This window comes from Helobdella robusta, assembly GCF_000326865.2.
Source record: "Helobdella robusta unplaced genomic scaffold HELROscaffold_14, whole genome shotgun sequence".
Taxonomy (NCBI): domain Eukaryota; kingdom Metazoa; phylum Annelida; class Clitellata; order Rhynchobdellida; family Glossiphoniidae; genus Helobdella; species Helobdella robusta.
This window is the reverse complement of record NW_008703782.1, coordinates 2,860,319-2,881,364: the sequence shown is the minus strand read 5'-3', so window position 1 is coordinate 2,881,364 and position 21,046 is coordinate 2,860,319. Positions and strand designations below refer to the sequence as shown.

The 21,046-nt window shown below is 29.4% G+C and overlaps 2 protein-coding genes across 2 annotated transcripts; one reads left to right on the top strand and one right to left on the bottom strand.

Moving 5' to 3' along the window:
• Positions 1–11,731: 11,731 nt before the first annotated feature.
• HELRODRAFT_168952 (hypothetical protein) lies at positions 11,732–13,205 on the bottom strand (the record flags this gene model as incomplete). The annotated part of the gene is made up of 3 exons (XM_009014794.1): positions 11,732–11,883; positions 12,018–12,478; positions 13,162–13,205. The coding sequence occupies 3 exons, from the start codon at positions 13,203–13,205 to the stop codon at positions 11,732–11,734; spliced, it is 657 nt and encodes a 218-aa protein (XP_009013042.1).
• A 1,248-nt stretch (positions 13,206–14,453) lies between these two features.
• Positions 14,454–14,630, top strand: HELRODRAFT_74680 (hypothetical protein; the record flags this gene model as incomplete). Its single annotated transcript, XM_009014793.1, has 1 exon — positions 14,454–14,630. A coding segment is annotated over one exon (177 nt), but the record flags the coding sequence as incomplete, so codon positions are not given.
• Positions 14,631–21,046: the final 6,416 nt, after the last annotated feature.

The window sequence follows — 21,046 nt, the reverse complement described above, 5'->3', positions numbered from 1 at the left end:
CAAATGGAAAAAGAAAATTCTAACTTTGAACTGCAACATCGAGATGACAAAGCCAAGCCGGAATTTGTGTGCACTGGAATGAATGAGTGAGATCCTGAAGACTGAGCATAAAAGTTAGTATATGATTCAAGAATACTATGGGAAACTATCAGTGAACGACTAATTTTAAAACGGTATAACAAAACGCTAGTAATAACAATTTTTTTTATCAATGTTATAATTTAGATCAGAAAAACAAATTTCTTAGTTTTGATATTTTTATAAATAAATCTCGTGTACTATTTTTGACCGTTTAAATTAAATAATACAGTAAACACTATTCCCACTAAATATAGTTCTCCTACTACCTACATATGTTAATTATTTAAAAAAAATTAATGTCATTTGTTAATTTTAAATTATCCAATGAACTCAAATGAAGAAATGCGACACTCATTCGTAAGCTACACTGGCACTTTGAGAACCAACAATACCCGCCTTAAAAGAATAGAAAAGAAGATGAACCTATATTTTATGCAGGCGGTGTATGTTACGTTCCGTGAAAGCAGTATTTCAGTACACTCCAAAGCAGTACACTCCAATTCTGATGCTTTTGTTCATCAATTTGTTGTTCAATTGATGTTACATGACCTAAGGGACCATATCCATACAACCGAGATCCCGAACCGCTCGGGACTGTGCATGTTGAAGGATGCATGTTGTCGCCATCGCCTGCGATGGTTTGGCCGTGTGAAGCGAAACGACAACGATACAATAACTTCCGTTACTGGGCACCAGGTGCCTGGCACCCACCCAAGAGGTCGCCGAAAGAAGCCATGGACGCAGACCATACAGGAGGACTTGAAGGCACTTGGTCTCAAGGAGACAGACGCAATAGATAGATCGGCTTGGAGATAGAAGCAGATGAATAGAATAAAAAAATCCGACCCATAACGGATGGAGACTATAAACGAGGATTGATTGATTGTTAATTTTAAATTAACGAATTAACGCCACAGGGTAACTTAGATATAGACAAGGAGATGTTTATTGGTAGAGGTTTCGTTCTATTTATAGCGTTTATAGTATAGTGTTTCGTTCTATTTATGATATCAAAAAATAATGTTTATAATACCCGACCAGAACTGGCTGAATATAATGATCTCAAAATGAAAGTCCAAAAAAATTTAATTTAATTTAATTCAATTTAAGTTTATATAAATTACTATAATTTGAAAAAAATGTTGCAACTAACACATTTCAACAAAATAATAAAATAATACAAACGAGTCGTGAAATATCGTACACACACACACACACACTCACGCACACACACACAGCAGTGCAGTCAACTGTTAAACAAACATGAAACGTTTTTTTAATTTTTTTTCGCAACTAAGTTTAAATGTATATATTTAAATATATATATATGTATATATATATATATATATATATATATATATATATATATATGTGTGTGTGTGTGTGTGTGTGTGTGCGCGTGTGTGTAGTATTTGAAACTGACAAAATAGTTATAACCCTCAATTAGTATGATACTAATTTATGTCGCAAAATATAAATTTATAACAGTAGCAGTAGTGGTAGTAGTGGCAGTAGTTATAGTCTTAGTATTAGTAGTATAGTAGAAGTAGTAGCAGCAGCAACAGTAGTAGTAGTAGTAGTAGTAGAAGAAGAAGAAGTAGCTGTAGGTTTTAGTAGTAATGTAGCAGTAGGTACTACTAAAATTAGTAGTTGTAGTAGAAGTAACAGCAGTAATAGCGGTGGTAGCAGAAGTGTAATAACATCAGTTTGAATAATACTGAAAGAATAGGTTGAAGTTAGGAACGGATCCTACAACACTTTGTGACGCGAAAGAAAATTATTGTTAACCATCGCACAAACTTTATGTACAAGATAGATAAGGGGCCGTTCGAGTATTACGTAACACGAAAAAACGACTTTTTTGACCCCCTCCCCCCCTTCGTAACACTTCCGTAACAAACGACTTACTCCCCCCCCCACTGTTACGTAACAAAAAATATTTTTAATTTTTCGGTAATAAAAAACAATTGAATTTAGAGTAGAAGCAGAATTTTTTTTGATTTTTTTCCGTATGTACCACGCGGTCACGAAAATACAGTGTATTCGTCGTGTTTTTTTATCAGAATGTTCATAACTGCTAAGTTTCATGGATGAAAACGATAATTTTAAAGAAACATGATCATTAACCATTTATTAACATAGATTCTATAAAAACTACACTAACATTTGTGTTTTAGAATGAAAAATTAAATTTATTAATAATGAAAAATATAAAAAACATCATTTTTTTCTGTGTTACGTAACAATTTTTGAACCCCCCCCCTCCCCCCCGTAACACTCCGTAACAAAATCTTAGACCCCCCTCCCCCCCGTAACACTCCGTAACAAAATCTTAGACCCCCCTCCCCCCCGGAGCGTTACGTAATATTTGAACGGCCCCTAATTCGAACAACGTTAATTCCGTGGTTATTGCAAAATGAATACATTTCATATTTCAGAATTTACGTATGAGGCTATAGCATTAAATTTACAGCCCTGGCTCAGCTGCTAAACTAAGGAATAAATAACTTACCGTAATTTCCATGGTTATCTTTTATAACTTATAATGACATTTTTTAGAAAAAAATCAAAGCGAATTAAAATTTTTTATTCAATTGACTAATTAATTAAATATTTAATAAGCTTATTATTATTTTCACAAATTAATTACACTATTACTTATTAATTCATAAAAGTAATTGCTGAGGTCATCACGTTTCTAGCCAGCCATCATGCTAGTACGCTGTAAAAATTTGGAATTTCCACAGTTTATAAATAAACAATATTTCACAGATATATACAATTATTTATCGAACTTTTCTAAAATTTTGTAGTTAGCATGGTTTGTGGATCTGAAAATTTTGAATGACGTCTTTAAAGTTTGTGATGGCGCTTAGCTCACTTTAGCAAATGGCAAAACTTAGAAAATATTCTTGTTCAATGTAATTTGAACAATTTATTGAAATTTTAAATTTGTATTGAAATTTATAGTGAGTGTTAGTATTCTGTATTGTGTAACATACGGTATCCTCAAAATAAAATCCAGAATTTTTTAATATTTAACAATTGCTGCTTAATTATCGAAATATGATTTGGTGTATCAGTTTTTAGAGTAGAAATTTTGGTAACTATCAATAAAATAATGTAAAATTAATGATTGATCGATGAAATATATAAAACTGTTATTCTAGTAAGTTAAATTCATTGAAGAGTAATAAAGATCGGATTGCGACATTTGTAATTATTAGAAGCAAATAATTCAAAATAATGTACAACTTTCAGCACGGGTAGTTGGCTTTTTTCTAAAATGTGATATCAAACTTTTTATCAATAACATTTTCATTTATTTTACATTATTTTATTAATGGTTACCAAAATTTCTACTTTAAAAACTGATACGCCAAACCATAGTTCGATAAATAAGCAACAATTGTTAAATATTAAAAAGTTCTGGATTTTATTTTAAAGATACCGTATGTTACACAGTACAGAATACTAACATTCACTATGAATTTCAAAGTTTAAAATTTCAATAAATTGAACAAGTTACATATATATTTTAGTATATTATTTAAGTTTTGCCATTTGGTAAAGTGAGTTTATCGCCATCACAAATTTTTTATTTTGGCAAAACAAATTTTAAGAACAAGTTGTCATAAATTGTTTTAAATTATTGCAAGCGGAACGAAATTAAACAAAATAATTGTCAAACAGGATGAGTTGGTAATAATATTTAAATACCAATTCTACTCAGATAGAAATATCTTATTTCTAAGTAAAATTTTAGATCAGACTGCAAGTTTATTGAAATATTTCACCTGATATTTCGGGAAAAAATATTTGACGTTTGTTTATCTGCAAACTTAGTTAAATAGTACGATAGGTTATTGCCTATGCGTTGTAATCCCACGTGCGGGTGCGTTTGTAGGTAATTTTAATTAATTAATTAACAAATTAATTTTAAAATAAGAACAAAGCCGATATGCACAAATTTTATAATAAATAATTTCATTAATAGTTGTATAGATTAAATTTGGTGATTTCATTTATATATTTATTGATGCACAATATGTAGTAATATGTTATAAAATGTTGTGTTTTAATCCGGATCGAATGAATTTATTTCCATATTGGGGAATCCGTATAGCAAAAAATGATTGACACATCTCGCCAAGACAAATTAAGCCAGATTATCAGATATTTTTTATCAAAAACAAAAATATAGAGTTTGGGGTATCGATTTAAGGATTTTTCCTCTCGCTGGAAGCAAGGCCATTGCTACCACACAAAAGCGTACAAAAATTTGTTTGAAGATAATTTATTGAAACAATTCTCTAATAAATTTAACATAGTATAATTTACCTTTAATCAAGTTTTTACGATGATTATATTTTTATCAATAATAAATAAAGAATTTAATTGATATTAATCAATTGTAAATAAAGTAATAAACATTTATTCAACTCTAAATGGATCAATAAAACAACCACGATCCTGACGTAAAGTCCATGGTTACCAACTGACTAACCACGGAATTTACGAAAAATTGAAAGATCATTTCATTTCATAGAGCAAATTTTTTTACTTAGGCCTATTTGGAATCAAATGAAATTTTAATTTCATGAAAACTAGCTATAGTTATTCTGGTATAAACAAAGATAAATTTTGTAAAAAAATTATAAATTATTAACATGCAAAAATAAATTAAATACAACATGCTAAAATAATTTATAAAAACACAAAACAATTAATTACCTTTCCAGAAAAAGCTTTGATTTGTTAATTTGCCATAAAAATAAACCTTTTATATGAAAATATAATATATATATATCTTGTCATCATATGTCTATATATATATATATATATATATATATATATATATATATATACACACGCCCAAAAATCAAATTTGGAAACTCTCTGTAGAGATTTTGCCGCAACTCTCCAGATCAATGTTGTTTTGGAATGAATTATGTTACATTTGTAAAATCTAAAGCTATTTTAATTGTGAATTTCCTATTACTAATTTTCGTAAATGGAATGAACGCTAATTTATTATGTTGATCGGGATTGTCTCTTGTAAAACAGAAAAGCTATTGTTGACAAAACTTCTACGGCGTTTGTTAACTTCCAGTTTAACTTTTTGATTTTTTTAACGATTGAACTAATGGAACTTAAAAATGATTTACGATCAAAAATGGGATACAATTTTTTTGGGTTGCAAAATTACATGATCCATAAAAGGAAACCTTATAAATTTATTCAAAAAGTAATGGTTAGTAATATACTTATGTAAGTATTGTTTGCTCGATGCCTAGAAACAGTTAATATTAAAATTAGTATTATTATTAGTAGCATTAGAAACAGTTTTAGCAGCATTTATTAGTTATAGATTTAACTTTGAAACCGGTTTTTCAAGAAATGTTGCAACTTTTCCAAGAAATTTTACAACATATCCAATATATTTTGCAACGTTTCCAAAATATTTTACAACATCTTCAAAATATTTTACAACTTTTGTTAACCAATAAACTCAGAGTTTTTATGACTGTTGTAAAATGTTCATGAAATGCTGTAAAATAATTGGGAGATATTAAATATTTTATATATGTTGTAAAATTTATTGGAGATGTAAAATATTTAGAATAAATTGTATTACTTCTTGTAAAATTTGTAATAATGGTGACGTCTGCTATCTATTTCACGATTTGTAGATGACTAAGAATGGTTATGTAATATTCCTTTAATTTCCTTTTTTTTATTATTTTAGTTTTTGCACTACTCATAACCCGTTGATGTAATGCTTTAAATTTATGTATCTTGTAACGAATGATAAAGTTTCAGTGATGTTCATCACAGTGTCCTCGTTATTGCCCTATCCATCCCTACCTTTAATCCCCACACTATTTTAAGTGTTTACTATGATTACTTTTGCATTTAGCGAGAAGCAGCATGAAAAAATTGCATAGCGGTAAAAGTAATAATAGTAACATTAGTAATAATAGCGGTAATAGTTGTAGTAATTCGTAATAACCGTTATTGTGGTAGCAATTCGTAGAAGTTCGTTTGGATAGCAACAAAAGCAAAAAACACATTTTTATATGCTTTCAGTGCAACTCAGAAAAATCCCAATTTTCTAAAATTTCTGCCACAATTACTGTGAACTATATACTCTATTCAATGGTTACATACCCTATGTATATATACATAAATATAATATATATATATATGTGTGTGTGTGTGTAGGTGTGTGTGCATGCGTGTATCTGTGTATTAAATATACATAAGATCGAAATAAATAAATTCCATGGTTATCGAAAAATGAATCATGAATATGAACCACATAACCACTACTTATTTTGAATACGAAGGGGATCTTGACAACTTTAACAAGGAGGGGGTGGGGCAAAATTCAAAATTTAACGGGGGACAAATACTAGAAAGTTGAAAATTTTTTCTTGGTGCTTTATGAATTACATGGTGGTGGCTTTTTCCGCTTGCCACTCAATTTTTTGTTAACTTTCTAATTTAAACGGTGTTTTCGCGAATAAAAACTGTTTTGTTGTACAAAAAAATTATTAAAAAAATTGTTTTGGCCAATTTTTTTATATTACAACAAAATGGTTGTTGCTGTTGATGATTAAGACAGGGGGCCATGACCCAAGGTACCCCTTATATCCGCCACTGATTAAAGTACACGTAGGACCGAAATTAGTAAATTCCATGGTTATCGATATGAATCATGAATATAAATCACATCACAGCTCTTTGTTGTTCTTTGATAAAATATATTCTTGTTTATTTATCAAATTTATATATATTAATATTTTATAATATATATATATATATCTATATATACAGCAACTACACGCATCTTAAAATTGCAGAAGCAGTCCTAATCGACATCAATAAACCAAAGATAAATATACAACAAAAAATGACAACCTCACTTCCAACCCGGCGCTTAACCAACAACGAAAACAAAGAAGTAATAAAAACTAGCATCGTAAATAGTGACCAAGAAGAATATGATGCTATCGATGAAGAAAAGGAGACCAAAGAAGAAACCTGACACCTAATTCGCATCAAAGTTCAATTTTACAACACCAAAGTTAATTTTTACAACGTCAAAGTTAATCTTCTTGACAAAATATATATATATATATTTATATATATATACGCAAATATATATATATATATATATATATATATATGCGAAATTATTGATGAATATATATATATATATTTCTATATATTTATTTATTCATTTATTTTTTTATATAATATATATTGTTTTAAATTTCATCCTTCAACTCCCATGAACATGAACACTTGTGGTCATCTCCTACAGACAAATTATAAACACGCCCGAAAATCAAATTTAAAAACTGGCTGTAGAGATGTTGCTACAACTCTCCGGATCAACGTTGTTTTGGAATGAATTACCACGCTAATTTATTATGTTGATCGGGATTGTCTCTCGTAAAATCGAACAACAGTTTTGATTTTATTTTTGTTGTAATGTAAATAATTGATCGTCTATGGGACACTGATAAACTTTTAAAATTATAATTAGCACTATACAATTTTTTAAAATAATTATATTATTAATTACTGGATAATTGAGTGGGCGTAAGGTTTTTTCATATTATTCGTGATAATTTCTAACTAAAATAAGAAAAAAACTTGGATTAATAAAACATCTTGATTAAATATTATTGGATGAAGAAGAGTAATGCTTGCGTGTTTGCATTTTCGAATGAATTTGAATTTTTCACAATGAAATATCAGTAACATATTAGCCAGCAAAAAATTTTGCTTATAGAATTGATTTTCACAGTTTTTTATTATTTTTTATAATTTTATCACAATTCATATAAGTAAAAAAAATATTGTTATATATACACACACACACACAGATATATATATATATATATATATATATATATATATATATATATATATATATATATATATATATATATTATATAACGTAATGTGCTAGTAACAGCAGCTGAAGCGCCGATAACCACGGATTTTCCGACAAAAATGTAAACCACCTAAGTAGGTACCTAACTAACTTTTCGTATCAAAATATAGTTTTTTTGTTGCATGTGACCTTTGAGACCTGTGTTTGGTAAAAATATTTTGAAGTCTTTACCATCGTGAGTGAAATGTTTCCCATTAATTTGTTTTTATTCACATTTGTTATTATTCACATTTTTTTTATCGATCAATAAATGAAGTAAAATGACATTGTGATTTGGGTTAAAGTTTGAAATTAATGCTTAATATAAATTTATTTTGAGTACTTTATAAATTATTTTATTTATTTTTGAATTTTATTGTTGTATTTAAAAAAATCACTTGAAAGCTTGCCACTATTTCAAGACATTCCCAAATGAAGGTCAATCATATTATTCTGAATGGCCAAGATAAATCTCATTCCAAAACTAAAACACAGTTGTTTAGAATTGACATTAAGAATTTCGGAAATTTGACTAATATATGAAAAATTATACATATCATGAACCATCAATGTGTACATTGACGGTTCACGAAGCTTTGCGGTTTCAGGACCGACTGCCTTTGATGGTCTGCCGGCTTTGCTCAAGGACACTGGGTTGACCATGACATGCTTCAAAAAGAAGCTCAAAACATTTTTGTTTTCGTTACAGTGATATCTTAATTTCTGGAATTGTTCTATAGTGTTTTTTTTGTAACTGTGTTGAATTGTTACAGTTTTTTCGCAACCAGACAGTTATTTCTATGTTTAACTTTATTTTAGTGAGGACATGTTTAATCTAATGTTTAATTTTGTGTTATTTTATTTTTCGATGGCCCTTCTGAATTTTAACTTACTAGCGCTAGATAAATCTTTTGATAATAATAATAATAATAATTGATATAACAAAATGTGTATGTCACATGTGTATGTGAAAATGGTGTGACTCACTGTGTACATTCAGTCTGTTTCATTCGAGAAGTCATTTAGGAAGTCGGAGTAAATTGGTTTTTGTCTTGGACCTTCAACAACGACGCGTTTGAATCAAAATATCATTTACTTGTGAATAACGTAAACATTATCGTTTGCGGTTTATTTTTCATCAAGAGTTTATTCAAAAATTTTCCTAGTTGTCCGTAGTCAATTGATTTTATAAACAATTAAATATAGGCTGACTCTCGACAAGGATGGGACAGTTTTTACCCATCGATATCGAGCAGTGGACTAATTGAAAACCTCAGTCGAAAATCAAGATCAATGACTGAGATGCTCTTGACTTGTCCATATCAACCCGTTATATAAAATCTTGAAATTAGTTTTGACTCCGCTATTGAACACTTTGGTTTACCAATTTGTCAATTTTACTGTAACAGCTTTTTTGTAACATCACTAACAAATTGATTGCTACATTGCATTCTATTTTGGAACCAGATAACAAAACATGCTGCAGGTGATTTGAACTTTGATCATTTAACAAATTATATGCTTCTGCTATTGGTTAACATTTCGAAAAGAATTGTTTAAAAAATAATATTTAAATGTTTGAAGATTGTAATAAATTAATATCTAGGTATTTGATTAAAAAGGTTTCTAAACATCTTGTGTTGAAATCAGACTCAGGTGAAATTTATAAAAAACCAATTCCATTTGCTGAACCTGTTATATACAGGGATTTACTATTGAATGGTATTATATAATTAAAGGTTTTATGTAGAACTTTTTTAATTACTGTTGTTGAAAAACTCCCAATATTTTGGAAAATTAGCGACACATCAACTACCTACATATTAAAAAATATTCCTACATGTAAATATCGTGCGGGTCATAGACACAACCGACACTTATATGCACAATATTGCTGGCATACTTGAATAAAGGCACTTATTTTCTTGCTATTTATATATAATTTCCACACTTCACAATGATATAGGCTCACATGATACTTTCTATCTACAACAAGTAAGTCTATTCCTCATTTATGCTATATTTATTTACTATTAGTTTTAAACGATTGGGTACCATGAATAAGTGTACAAATTTTGAAAATTTTAGAAGGTTAAGAAAATAATTTAAAATTTAAAAATAATTAGACTTGTATATAAAACAATTAATTTAATATGTATAATATTAATATTATAAATAATAATTTTTATGTAGATATTATTTCAAAATAATATAAAATTTATAAATATTAAATTTGTGCGCTTGTCCGTAAGTGGATGTGCGTGCGTACCATAGATATAAAAAGTAGTTTTTTTTATATCTAGGGTTTTTCTAAATAAAGAATCTATTAAGAAAATATAACGAATTAAACCATTTCGGCATTCAATGTGATGAATTTAATTTAGTTAATTAAGCCATACAACTCATTATATCGTTACTTATTAAAAACGTACCAATACATAGACATTGCAAAAAATTGTACTGTATAGCAACTTTTCAATACAATTTTAATTGATCAAATTGATTTTATCCAAACATCAATTATTTTTCCTGCTTGTTTTAAACTATTTGCTCACTTAGAACGAAAAACGAGATAGGGAGCAAACGAGTAATAAATATAAATATAGCAAAATACTTCATTCGTTCTCACACAAAATTGCGAAATAAAATCAGAGGTAAGAGATGACTATATATTATTATATATGAGTCTCTGAATATCTGTTTGATGACTAACGCTAACTAACACTGTGTATGTGCCAAGATGCTCAAGTATTTATATATTGTGTCTACAATCTTCAACTTCGTTTAATATAACACTTTTACGTGTTTTCATTATCGATGATTTCTCTGTTTCTAAATTTATTAGTAGGAAGAATTCCAATTGCCAGTTGTTGAATATTTATTATCATATGTCTTTGTTCTATGAGTATTGAATATAGTGCAGTTATGCAGTTCTAACCAAGTACTGGGTTATAATTTTTATAACCCAGTACTTGTTGCAGCAGTTTATATAGGGAATTTGTATAACCCAGGCCTGATTTTTTAAATAAAAATTATATATATATATATATATATATATATATATATATATATATATATATATATAGGGTCTAGACTATCATAAATACAATTATTTATGAAGATCACTGCGTTTTCGGCATTATTCAAATTTGAGTTGAGTTTCTCAATTTTTCTAACGAGACTTTTATCATCTTGATGAAGTTTATTAAAGTTAAATAAAAAACTTTTAATATTTGACATTTTTGACAAAACATTATTAATAACGTTATTACTACAGAAATGCTCTTTTCGGCATCAACTGCCCTCATCAGATTAGTTATATAGTATTGTTCCGTCTTTGTGCCTTTGTTTTCACAGCGACTTTGATTGTAACTTAATTAGAATTAAAGTTGATCATGTGTTTATTTGTTGGAAGAATATTGGTATTATTTAGCTGAATATTTGTTGCTGGTTTACGTTTGAAGAAATTTTGAATGTTTCTTTAGAATTGATATTATTTCCTAAGTTGGTCATATTACGTGCATTTCATTGGAATCTGTTGGATTGACAGTTTGATACTGCATTCGTCACAGTTTGAATTTTTTAGGGTCATTCTCCGTCAACTTGAACGATTTAAAAAAAAATCTTTTTTCAAGCATTCCTAGCAGATCTTTAATTTCTTTTTTGTCTACCCAAAAAAATTTAATACCATTTATTTTCGCATCATCGTATGTGTAAAAATCTCTGGCGTTCAATATCTGATTTTTTGTTGATACTTGCAACCAATCTTTTTGTTGTCCCTCCAATTCCATCGCAAGGACTTTTTCCATGAGAAGTTGCAAAAAAGTGCCATTCTGCTTTTAATCCAAAATCCTCTTTAGGATGAATTAAATTAGAAAAATTTTTGTAATTTTTGTATTGACTTACCGCACCATCAGAAAAATATTTAATTAAAGTAACGTTTTTCAGGTTTTGTTTTACATATAGTTAATTAAATGTTTTTGAAAACCATAAACAGCGAAAACATTGTGATCGAGACAGTCGCTAATCATGCAAACGCTTTTGACAGATAAGTTTTCATCGTCTCTGTAATAAAGAACAATTGGGTGAAGAGTAACTTGCGTGTTGCTCCAATGTTGACTCTGGATTGCATCCTGTATTATCACCGAATAATTTTCAGCAAAATCCATTAAAGCAATACACTCCGAATTTTTTAAATTTTCTTTAGAATCGCTAAGATATTTCAATTGTTCTTTGCTTATGTAATGATGCGATGACAACTCGTCAAGTTTTTGCGAAAATCTTTCAATGAAACTGTCAACTGTATCCTGTACGGAAATCAATGAACTGCGATTATCATCATGGGACCATTGATAAAAACTGATTGTGTTGTCAATTGAAATTACAGCTTCTTCGAAAATCGCTCTTAAGTTATTTTCGACATTCAGTTTTCCTGGGCATTCCTCACATCTGTGTAACATGCATTCTAAATTTTAAATTGAAAAAAATAAAAAATATTGACACTTGAAAAAAATTTGTTTTGCCTGTTTTTGAAGTTGTTTTATTTTTCAAAGAAAGCAAAAGCCAATTTTATTTTTTGATATGTTGTTAAGCTATAAAAGCACTATATAAACAAATTTTAAAAATTAAAAAACGTTTGGTTCTTCATAGTTAAAAATGGCGCCAAACAAAAGAAGTTTTTCATTTTTTTGACATTTTGAGCTCCGATAGCTCAAAAAATTCAATACAGATTTTAACGAAATTTTGTGATTTATTTATGACTATAAGGTACTTCTAAAATAACAAAAAATATTTATTTATTTTGCGATAGATTTTGAGCTACGCTATTTGAAATCGGTGAAATTTTCAAAAAATTCATTTTTTTCTAGATTTTTTGTTCAAAATATCCTTTGATTCGAGACAATAACATTTATTTTTTTTGTTATTACATTGTTTCACTGATATGCACAAAAAATTTCATCAAGATATGTTGGCTAGTTCAAGAGATATAGCGTTCTACGTAGGTACAAGTTTTGAAAAAAATCGCTCAAAAATTTGAGGATGCTGTCACAAAAATCTTCATAACTTGAAAAATAATTGAAATTTTTTTATAAAAATTTTATTTTGTCGATGAAATACATTGAGGTACTTACTGTTCAAATTTTAAAAAAATCGGAGATGGTCGGGCGTGGACCATGGTTCAAGTTGACAGAGAATGACCCTTTATTACTATTTTTTTTAAATTAGAAAATTTTAATTTAAACGTTAAATGAAGTCCACTTTTAAAAACATCGTTTTTTTAATTGGAGATAAACAAGGTGGCGGATTTTTTCAGTTCCTTTTTCGTATTTGTTGAATTAATGTTTAATAATTTTAATTTTCGATCGAGATTTGTTTTTAGCTTGTGAGAAATTATATATTTTGAAATTAAATGCAATTTAGAATGTAAAAACTTGGGCTCTAGACTAAATAAAATAAAAATCCATCTCTCAAATTACAATTATTTATAATTATAAAATATAAATTAATTAAAAATAAAAAAAAATCTTTAATTATAACTCAAATTTTACTAAAAATACTAAACTACTAAACTAACTAAAAGAAAAAAAGTAACCTAAATAACGTTGTTATCCTATTCTATATATTATTATTATGTTATAAATTATATTATTAATTAAGAAGATTGTGACATTCACAGATAAATTCATTTTCTTCATTTCATCAAAAATCAATCTTGTCATTATTTTGTCATACATAGATAAATATATAATACATATTATGCATATAATGATAATCATCATTATTACTCTAAAATAAAATATTTGTTTTAAAATCATTTTTTTATTTCACTAGCAAGTCAGTGCTCAGGCAAGGCAGATTGATTTGATGAAATTTATTTTAGCTAAAATTGCTAGTTTGTATGTCACATGCCTCAGTTCAAACCTTAATGATCACTACATCGCCGCCTGAATATCTTTACTTCAGAGAGCTCCCACAAAGAAATGCTCCGTCGATTTATGGTCCCAGATCAAAACTTGACACTGAAGAACTTAGACAAAAATCGTTTATCTATGCACCTAAATTGTTAAGAAGTCATCGGGATATATTGGCTAAAAACGGTTGTGGTTTCATTGGTAGATTTTCAGAGATAAAGTGTTATATTTGTGGTAAGATTACTGATGTAAAAGACCAAACTTACTTGAGTTATATAGACAAATTACATTTTCCAAAGTGTAAGTATATTGTTAAACAAGACCAAATAGATGGTAAAACCTCAGCAGAAGAAATCAATACCAAAAAAATGTCAGATTCAACTGTTAAAACACAAATTCATCAATCCATAGAAGATGGTAAGCTTTTTAAATTCTTTTATGACGTAATATTTTTTTTCTAATTTGAAAAACTTTTTCCTGTCCCCATTCAAGCCACTGCTGCTATCCTTCGTGAAAATGAAAAATTACGCAGCACCTGGATTTGTCGGAAGTGTGAAAAGGAAACCATCCAAACCCTTTTCCTCCCATGTAGGCATCTTGTGATGTGCGATACATGTGCCGAATCATCAGATTACTGTCTTTACTGTTTCGAAAAAGTTCTTGGAACTGTTAAAACATTCAAAGTTTAAATTTGTTTGTCATTACTATTTTTAAAAATAGAGTTGTGCCTGCTTTGGTTCTGGCTAGGTCAGGGTAGGTCGAGGTATACTTCAATTACGGGCTGAGTTCATAATCTCTTGGTTTTATTTACTGATAAAATTTAATAATATTTTCGCCTGGAAGTTACACCAACCGTAATCAACTTCTATGTGCTTATGTTAGCTAATCATCTGCATTTTATATTAATAATCTTGGTGGATTCGTTGCATTGCACATAACTTAACTCAAGGGGCGGCCTTTTTACCAATATACAACACTTTCTTATGGGTTGAAGCAGAGATATGCAATGAACCTCAATTTTTCCAACTTTTAATTATTTTCAATAATGTCAATTTTATTTTTATTACTTAACTATATTAATTATACTAATATTAATAATATAGTAATATCACATAACTATAATAGATATAACGGCCTTCGCTCACTTTTAACAGTCGAACAAGAAGCTTACTTCAGGAGGGGATTTGGAAGATGATTTTTTATCGTTTGAGTCAAAAGTTACGATCGTGTATTTACTTATTTTGAAATATTGCTTTTATTTAAAATGTCAAAATTTAAATTTTTTTAAATTGTTATTCAATGTGGTAATTAATTATTTTTATTTGGTATAAATTTAAAAAATAAAATTGACGTTACCGAAAATAATTTAAAGTTGAAAAAATTTAGGTTCTTTGCATATCCCTGCTTCAACCCATAAAAAAAGTGTTGTATATTGGTGAATAGGTCTTCCCTTAAGTAATATATTATAATTAATAATTACATTAATTATACTAAATTATGTTTAAACCTTTTCAGCTTGCTGGTTATGGCTGGACGCCTTATAAATTTCTTATGGAAAATATTTATTAGAATCAATCGAAAGATTAATTAATTACATATGATTAACTAATTAGTTTATTAATAATTAGAATGATTAGTGTACTGACATTAACGCAAAAAATGTTTTATCTTTATAGCTCGAATATTGTGAGTTTTTATCTGATTTAAAAATGCTTGGGTGCGTTAGGGAATGTTAAATTACTCCTGCGGGTTTGCAGAAAGATGTGTTATTCCGAATGGATTTTTAGATAGAAACAAGACACACATCATAGAAATAAATTTGTATGAAGCTTATTAATAGTTGAGTGAATTCAAGTTGTGCCTCGTCATCAGTTCGATTCCAAATGTCTAATTTCGATGCTGGTTTTTGAGACGGTTCTAATGTTCGAAAGAACTTGATAAATAATTATTAACAGTCAATTGAAACAAACATAAATGATCAGCCTGAGGTTTTCATATGAGTTTTGTGTTATTTTAAATTTTGTGTTGCTCCTTTAGCCACGGTCTCATTTAATTGAAGTGTATATTTGAAAAATCTAGGCAAGTTTCGCTCACTAAATGGTGTAGGTGATATCGCTAGATATTATATTATTCCTTTAAGAAGAAACTTAAAAATCCGGTCGCCAGATAAAAAAAAGATGAATCGATTCTTGAACACAAAATAAAGAGAAAACTTATCAACCAAGTTTGGTCGTTAATTCTTGTTGCAATCGCTTGGTCTGGCTCTATGTCTTAAACTTAATCCTTCTAAGTTTAAATTAATTTGTTTTAATAAATCTAAACACTCTATTACTATTCCTCCTATTATCTTACCTGATTCTAAAACTCTTGATGTCTCTCATAAGTTTCGTAGTCTAGGTTTTATCTTTGATTCTACTATGTCTCTCTTCTCAGATTATTAGTGTTGCTAGAAGCTCTTACTTTCATCTACGTAGAATAAAAAAACTTTTGCCTTTTCTTGATGATCCTACTCTTCTCCTTCTTGTTACTTCGTTAGTCTTATTTAGGATTGATTATTGTAACTCGCTCTACTATGGTCTTCCTGACTATACTCTATCCTTTAAGTAAAGCTTTTAACTCTGCTGCTCGTCTATAGTTGCTCGTGCCCCTTTCTTTTCTCATATATCTCCATATCTTGTTCTCTTGCACTGGCTACCTATAAAATATAGAATAATTTTTAAAATTTGTACGTTCATGTATAAGTCTCAATCTAAATTATTTCCTAAGTATTTATCAGATATATTGATTGAACCTAAACGCCCCGGTTAACGATCGTCTTCTCGCTTTTTCTTAACTCGTGTTAAACACTCTTTTGCCAAATCTGCTTTTGCTTTTTCTGGTTTTTTTCTCTGGAACTCTCTACCTACTTCTCTGACAGAGCGGATCTCAAGACCCATCTGTTTTAAAAATTCATTGAGGAGCGCTGTTGAACATCGCGGAAATAGCGCTTTATAAGCTAATTGATTGATTGATTTATTCACTTGAATGTAGTGAAATTGTTAATTACAGAATAGAAAATGGTTTGATAAAAAGTTAACGGGTAAAAGCAAAAATTAAATAAAAACTCGTGTTAACAACTTAAGCCGTTATATAAAAAAAATTATTTTGATTTGTTACACCAGTTATTGTAAATTTTAAAGCTTTGTAAAGAAGCAAATACGATATAAATGCAATGATTCGCTATTCATGTTATTTAAATTGAAACATTTGAACGTTTTAATTTGTTCATATTTTCTTATTTAGTAATTAGGGTTTTTTTGGACTTCCTGTGAAATAGATACGGTCAGGACTTTTTATCGCTTGCTTGTATTAAGCATAATTTTCTAGTAATAATACGTAATAATAGAAAATAATTTTAAAGTTAAATAATTTCGGTTATAAATACTGCCAAAAAAAAGAAGAGTCGCCTATTCTAAGGTGACCTCGTGTCACCGGGAAATGTCGCCTTCCCAGAAAAAAGGTACCTCCAAAAGAGCAAGAGTCTCTTCACTTGAACCAACATATGAAGAACAAACATTTCAGGTAAGTCCAGTCTTCTATGTAATCGAAGCAGAAAAAGACAACGACATAACTTACTTGTTTCCGTGTTCAAAAAGAGATTTATGCACAAATAGGAGACGTAGATAATATAAAATTTGGAAGAAATAAAATAATAGTAAAAGTTAAAAACGCAAAACAAGGAGAAAAAATACAGACAATATCAAAAATTAGCACCATAAATGTAAAATGTTCACCTCATAGGTCTTTAAATTTTTCAAAGGGGGTAATCAAAACAGCATCACTAAAATACTGTTCTGAACAGGAAATAAAAGAAGAGCTAAAAAATCAAGGAGTAGTAGATGTTAAAAGCATCACCATTAAAAAAAATGAACAACTTATCAAAACCAACACTTATATCCTAACCTTTCAAACACATAAAATCCCAAAAACTATGGTGATTTGCTATGAGAAAGTAGAAGTAAGAGAGTATATTCCAAATCCGATGAGGTGTACTAAATGCCAAATATATGGTCAACATAAAAATATATGTAACAATAAAAGAGTAACTGTGGTGAATTAGAACACTCTCATACTAGAGAAAAGCCATGTAATAATAATACAAATTGTTATCACTGTAGAGAAAAGCACACGACCTATGACAAATCATGCCGAGTATACAAAGAGCAAAAAGAAATAATAAGAATCAAGATCATGAATAAAATCACCATCCCGGAAGCAAAACAAATATTAAAAAAAACAACTCAGCAAAAAAAAAATGCAACCATAACCAAAAATTGTCCTCAGAAGGCAAACAAAAGGACATCTTGCAATTTGATCCCAGCAGAGCCACTCAAGGTTCATAAAAAATGAAGATAAAGACTCAACTAACAAAAATAATAATGACAACTAGCTCAAATATCAAAATAAAACATGCTGCCAACAAACAATAAGCAGCAACGAAGACGATAATGATGTTTTTCCCCCAACGGACGAAACAGAAGAAGCATGCCATAACCTAACAAAAATACTCAATCATACTTATAACAACAATAATGGATAAAAACTCCAAAGAAAAAAATAATAACAACAGTACAGAAGAAGAAATCAAAATTCTACAGTGGAATATCAGAGGAATACAAAGCAATTTCCCAAAACTACAGATATTAATAGCCGAACAACAACCACAAATAATATGCTTACAAGAAACAAAACTAAACGCAAATAAACAAATAGATATCAAACAATATGTTAACTACTCAAAAGCAGCAGAACCATCTCAAACAAATTCAGCTGGTGGAATAACAACATATATTAATAATACAATAACGCAATCAGAAATTAAAATTAATCAAAATTTAAACATAATAGTAACAAAAATAACAACCAACAAAACCATAACCATTTGTAATATGTATTTGCCACCTAACACATTGACAAGAACAGAAGAGATTTTAAAGATCCTCAATGATCTTCCCAAACCTCTGATTCTCATCGGAGATTTCAATGGTCACAGCCATTTGTGGGGGAACAAACGTACAAACTTACAGGGCAAGTGCATTGAAGAAATAATAACACCACGAGGAGATATCCAATTAATAAAGCCAACTGGCCCCCACATATTTTCATGAACAGACAAATTCTTTCTCTACAATAGACCTTACAATGGCTTCATCATCAATAAAGGATGATATTAGTTGGTCCGTTCTCAGTAATCAGCACGGTAGCGATCATTTCCCAATTATCGTCAAAATTAAAAGAGCTCAGATTAGATCAGCCAGAGGAACACAACTAAATTTCAAAAAAACGGACTGGAAGCTATTCAAAGAGCTGTGCATAAACCACTTCATAACATGGGAGATCACAACCGAAGACCCTTTGGAGGTGTGGACCAAAACAATAATGCAACTAATCCATCAAACAACACCAGTAGTAAAAAACAAAAATAAAAAAATAATAAATCCATGGTTCAATGAAAATTGCAAAGCAGCAATCAAAAATAAACTTAAACACGTAAGAATTTTTAAAAATTGTCCTACCACAAGCAATTTAATTGAATATAAAAGGGCAAAAGCGATGACAAAAAAAATTAGAAGACAGGAGAAATTAAACTGTTGGAAAAAGTTTGTAAATAGTATGAAAAGCAACACTCTAATGAAGACCATATGGAGAATGGTTAACAGAATTAGAAACAGGGAAACAAAAATTCATGTACATCACATAAAGGACCAAAACAAAGAATACGAAACAGATGAGGAAGTAGCGAATATTTTGGCAACTCACTTCAGAAATAAATCTTTAGCAAAAAACCATAGGAACCTTTTCATAGTACATAAAGAAAGCAAAGAAAAAACCATCTTAGACTTCAAATCAAACAACAGCGAAATTTATAACCAACCAATAACCTTCAAGGAAATGATAAGTGAAATTAAAAACAGTCGGAACTCCTCCCCTGGTAAAGACCAAATAACATATGACATACTAAAAACATCCCATCAATAGCAGCTGAAAAACTCTTAGAAATATATAATTACATATGGACAAGTTCTAAAATTCCAAAAATCTGGCATCATGCAATAGTGCTCCCCTTCAATAAACCAGACAAGCACAAAGATTCACCAGATAGCTATAGACCCATATCATTAACCAGTTGTACATGCAAAATTTTCGAGAAAATAATTCACAATAGATTAATCTGGTATCTCAACCAAAATAACATAATAACAAATACCCAATGCGGTGGAAGAAAAGGTAGATCAACGATAGATCACATTATATCAATGGAAACTTACATAAGGAATGCTTTAGCCAACAATGAACAGGCATTAACCATCTTTTTGATGTAGAAAAGGCATACGATACCACATGGCAATATGGAATCATGGACAATCTACACAAAGCGGACCTAAGAGGATTGTTACCCAAGTTCATAGAAGGCTTTTTATCAAATCGGACATTTCAAGTACAAGTGAATAATGTTCTGTCAGAAGTCATGCATATGGAGATGGGCATACCCCAAGGAAGCATCCTATCTCCAATCCTTTTTTTCCTAAACATCAACACAATCAACCACATACTTCCAAAAAGTATATTGACATGTTTATACATGGACGACCTGGCAATAACCATCAAAGACAAACAAATAAACAATATGGAAAAAAAACAAATGAAATATTGGAAGACATTAATAAGTGGTCAACAACAAATGGGATAAATTTCTCAAAAACCAAAAACATATGGCCTGATTTTCTCCAGGAAAAGAATACCCAAGAATAGTATTCTAAAAAAATGAAATAAAATTTAAAGAAGAATATAAATTTCTGGGAGTTACATTCGATAATAGATTAAACTTCATCTCTCACATCACCAAAATTAAAATCAAATGTCAGAAAGCCCTAAATTTAATTAAAACAATATCACACTATAATTGGGGTGCAAATCAAAACAACCTTCAGATAATCTATAAAACTACGACAAGAGCCATTTTAGATTATGGTTGCCAGACATATGGAGCAACAAGAAACTCTTATATTAAAACCATAGAGCCTATTATTAACGAAGCATTAAGAAGATGTCTTGGGGCCTTTCG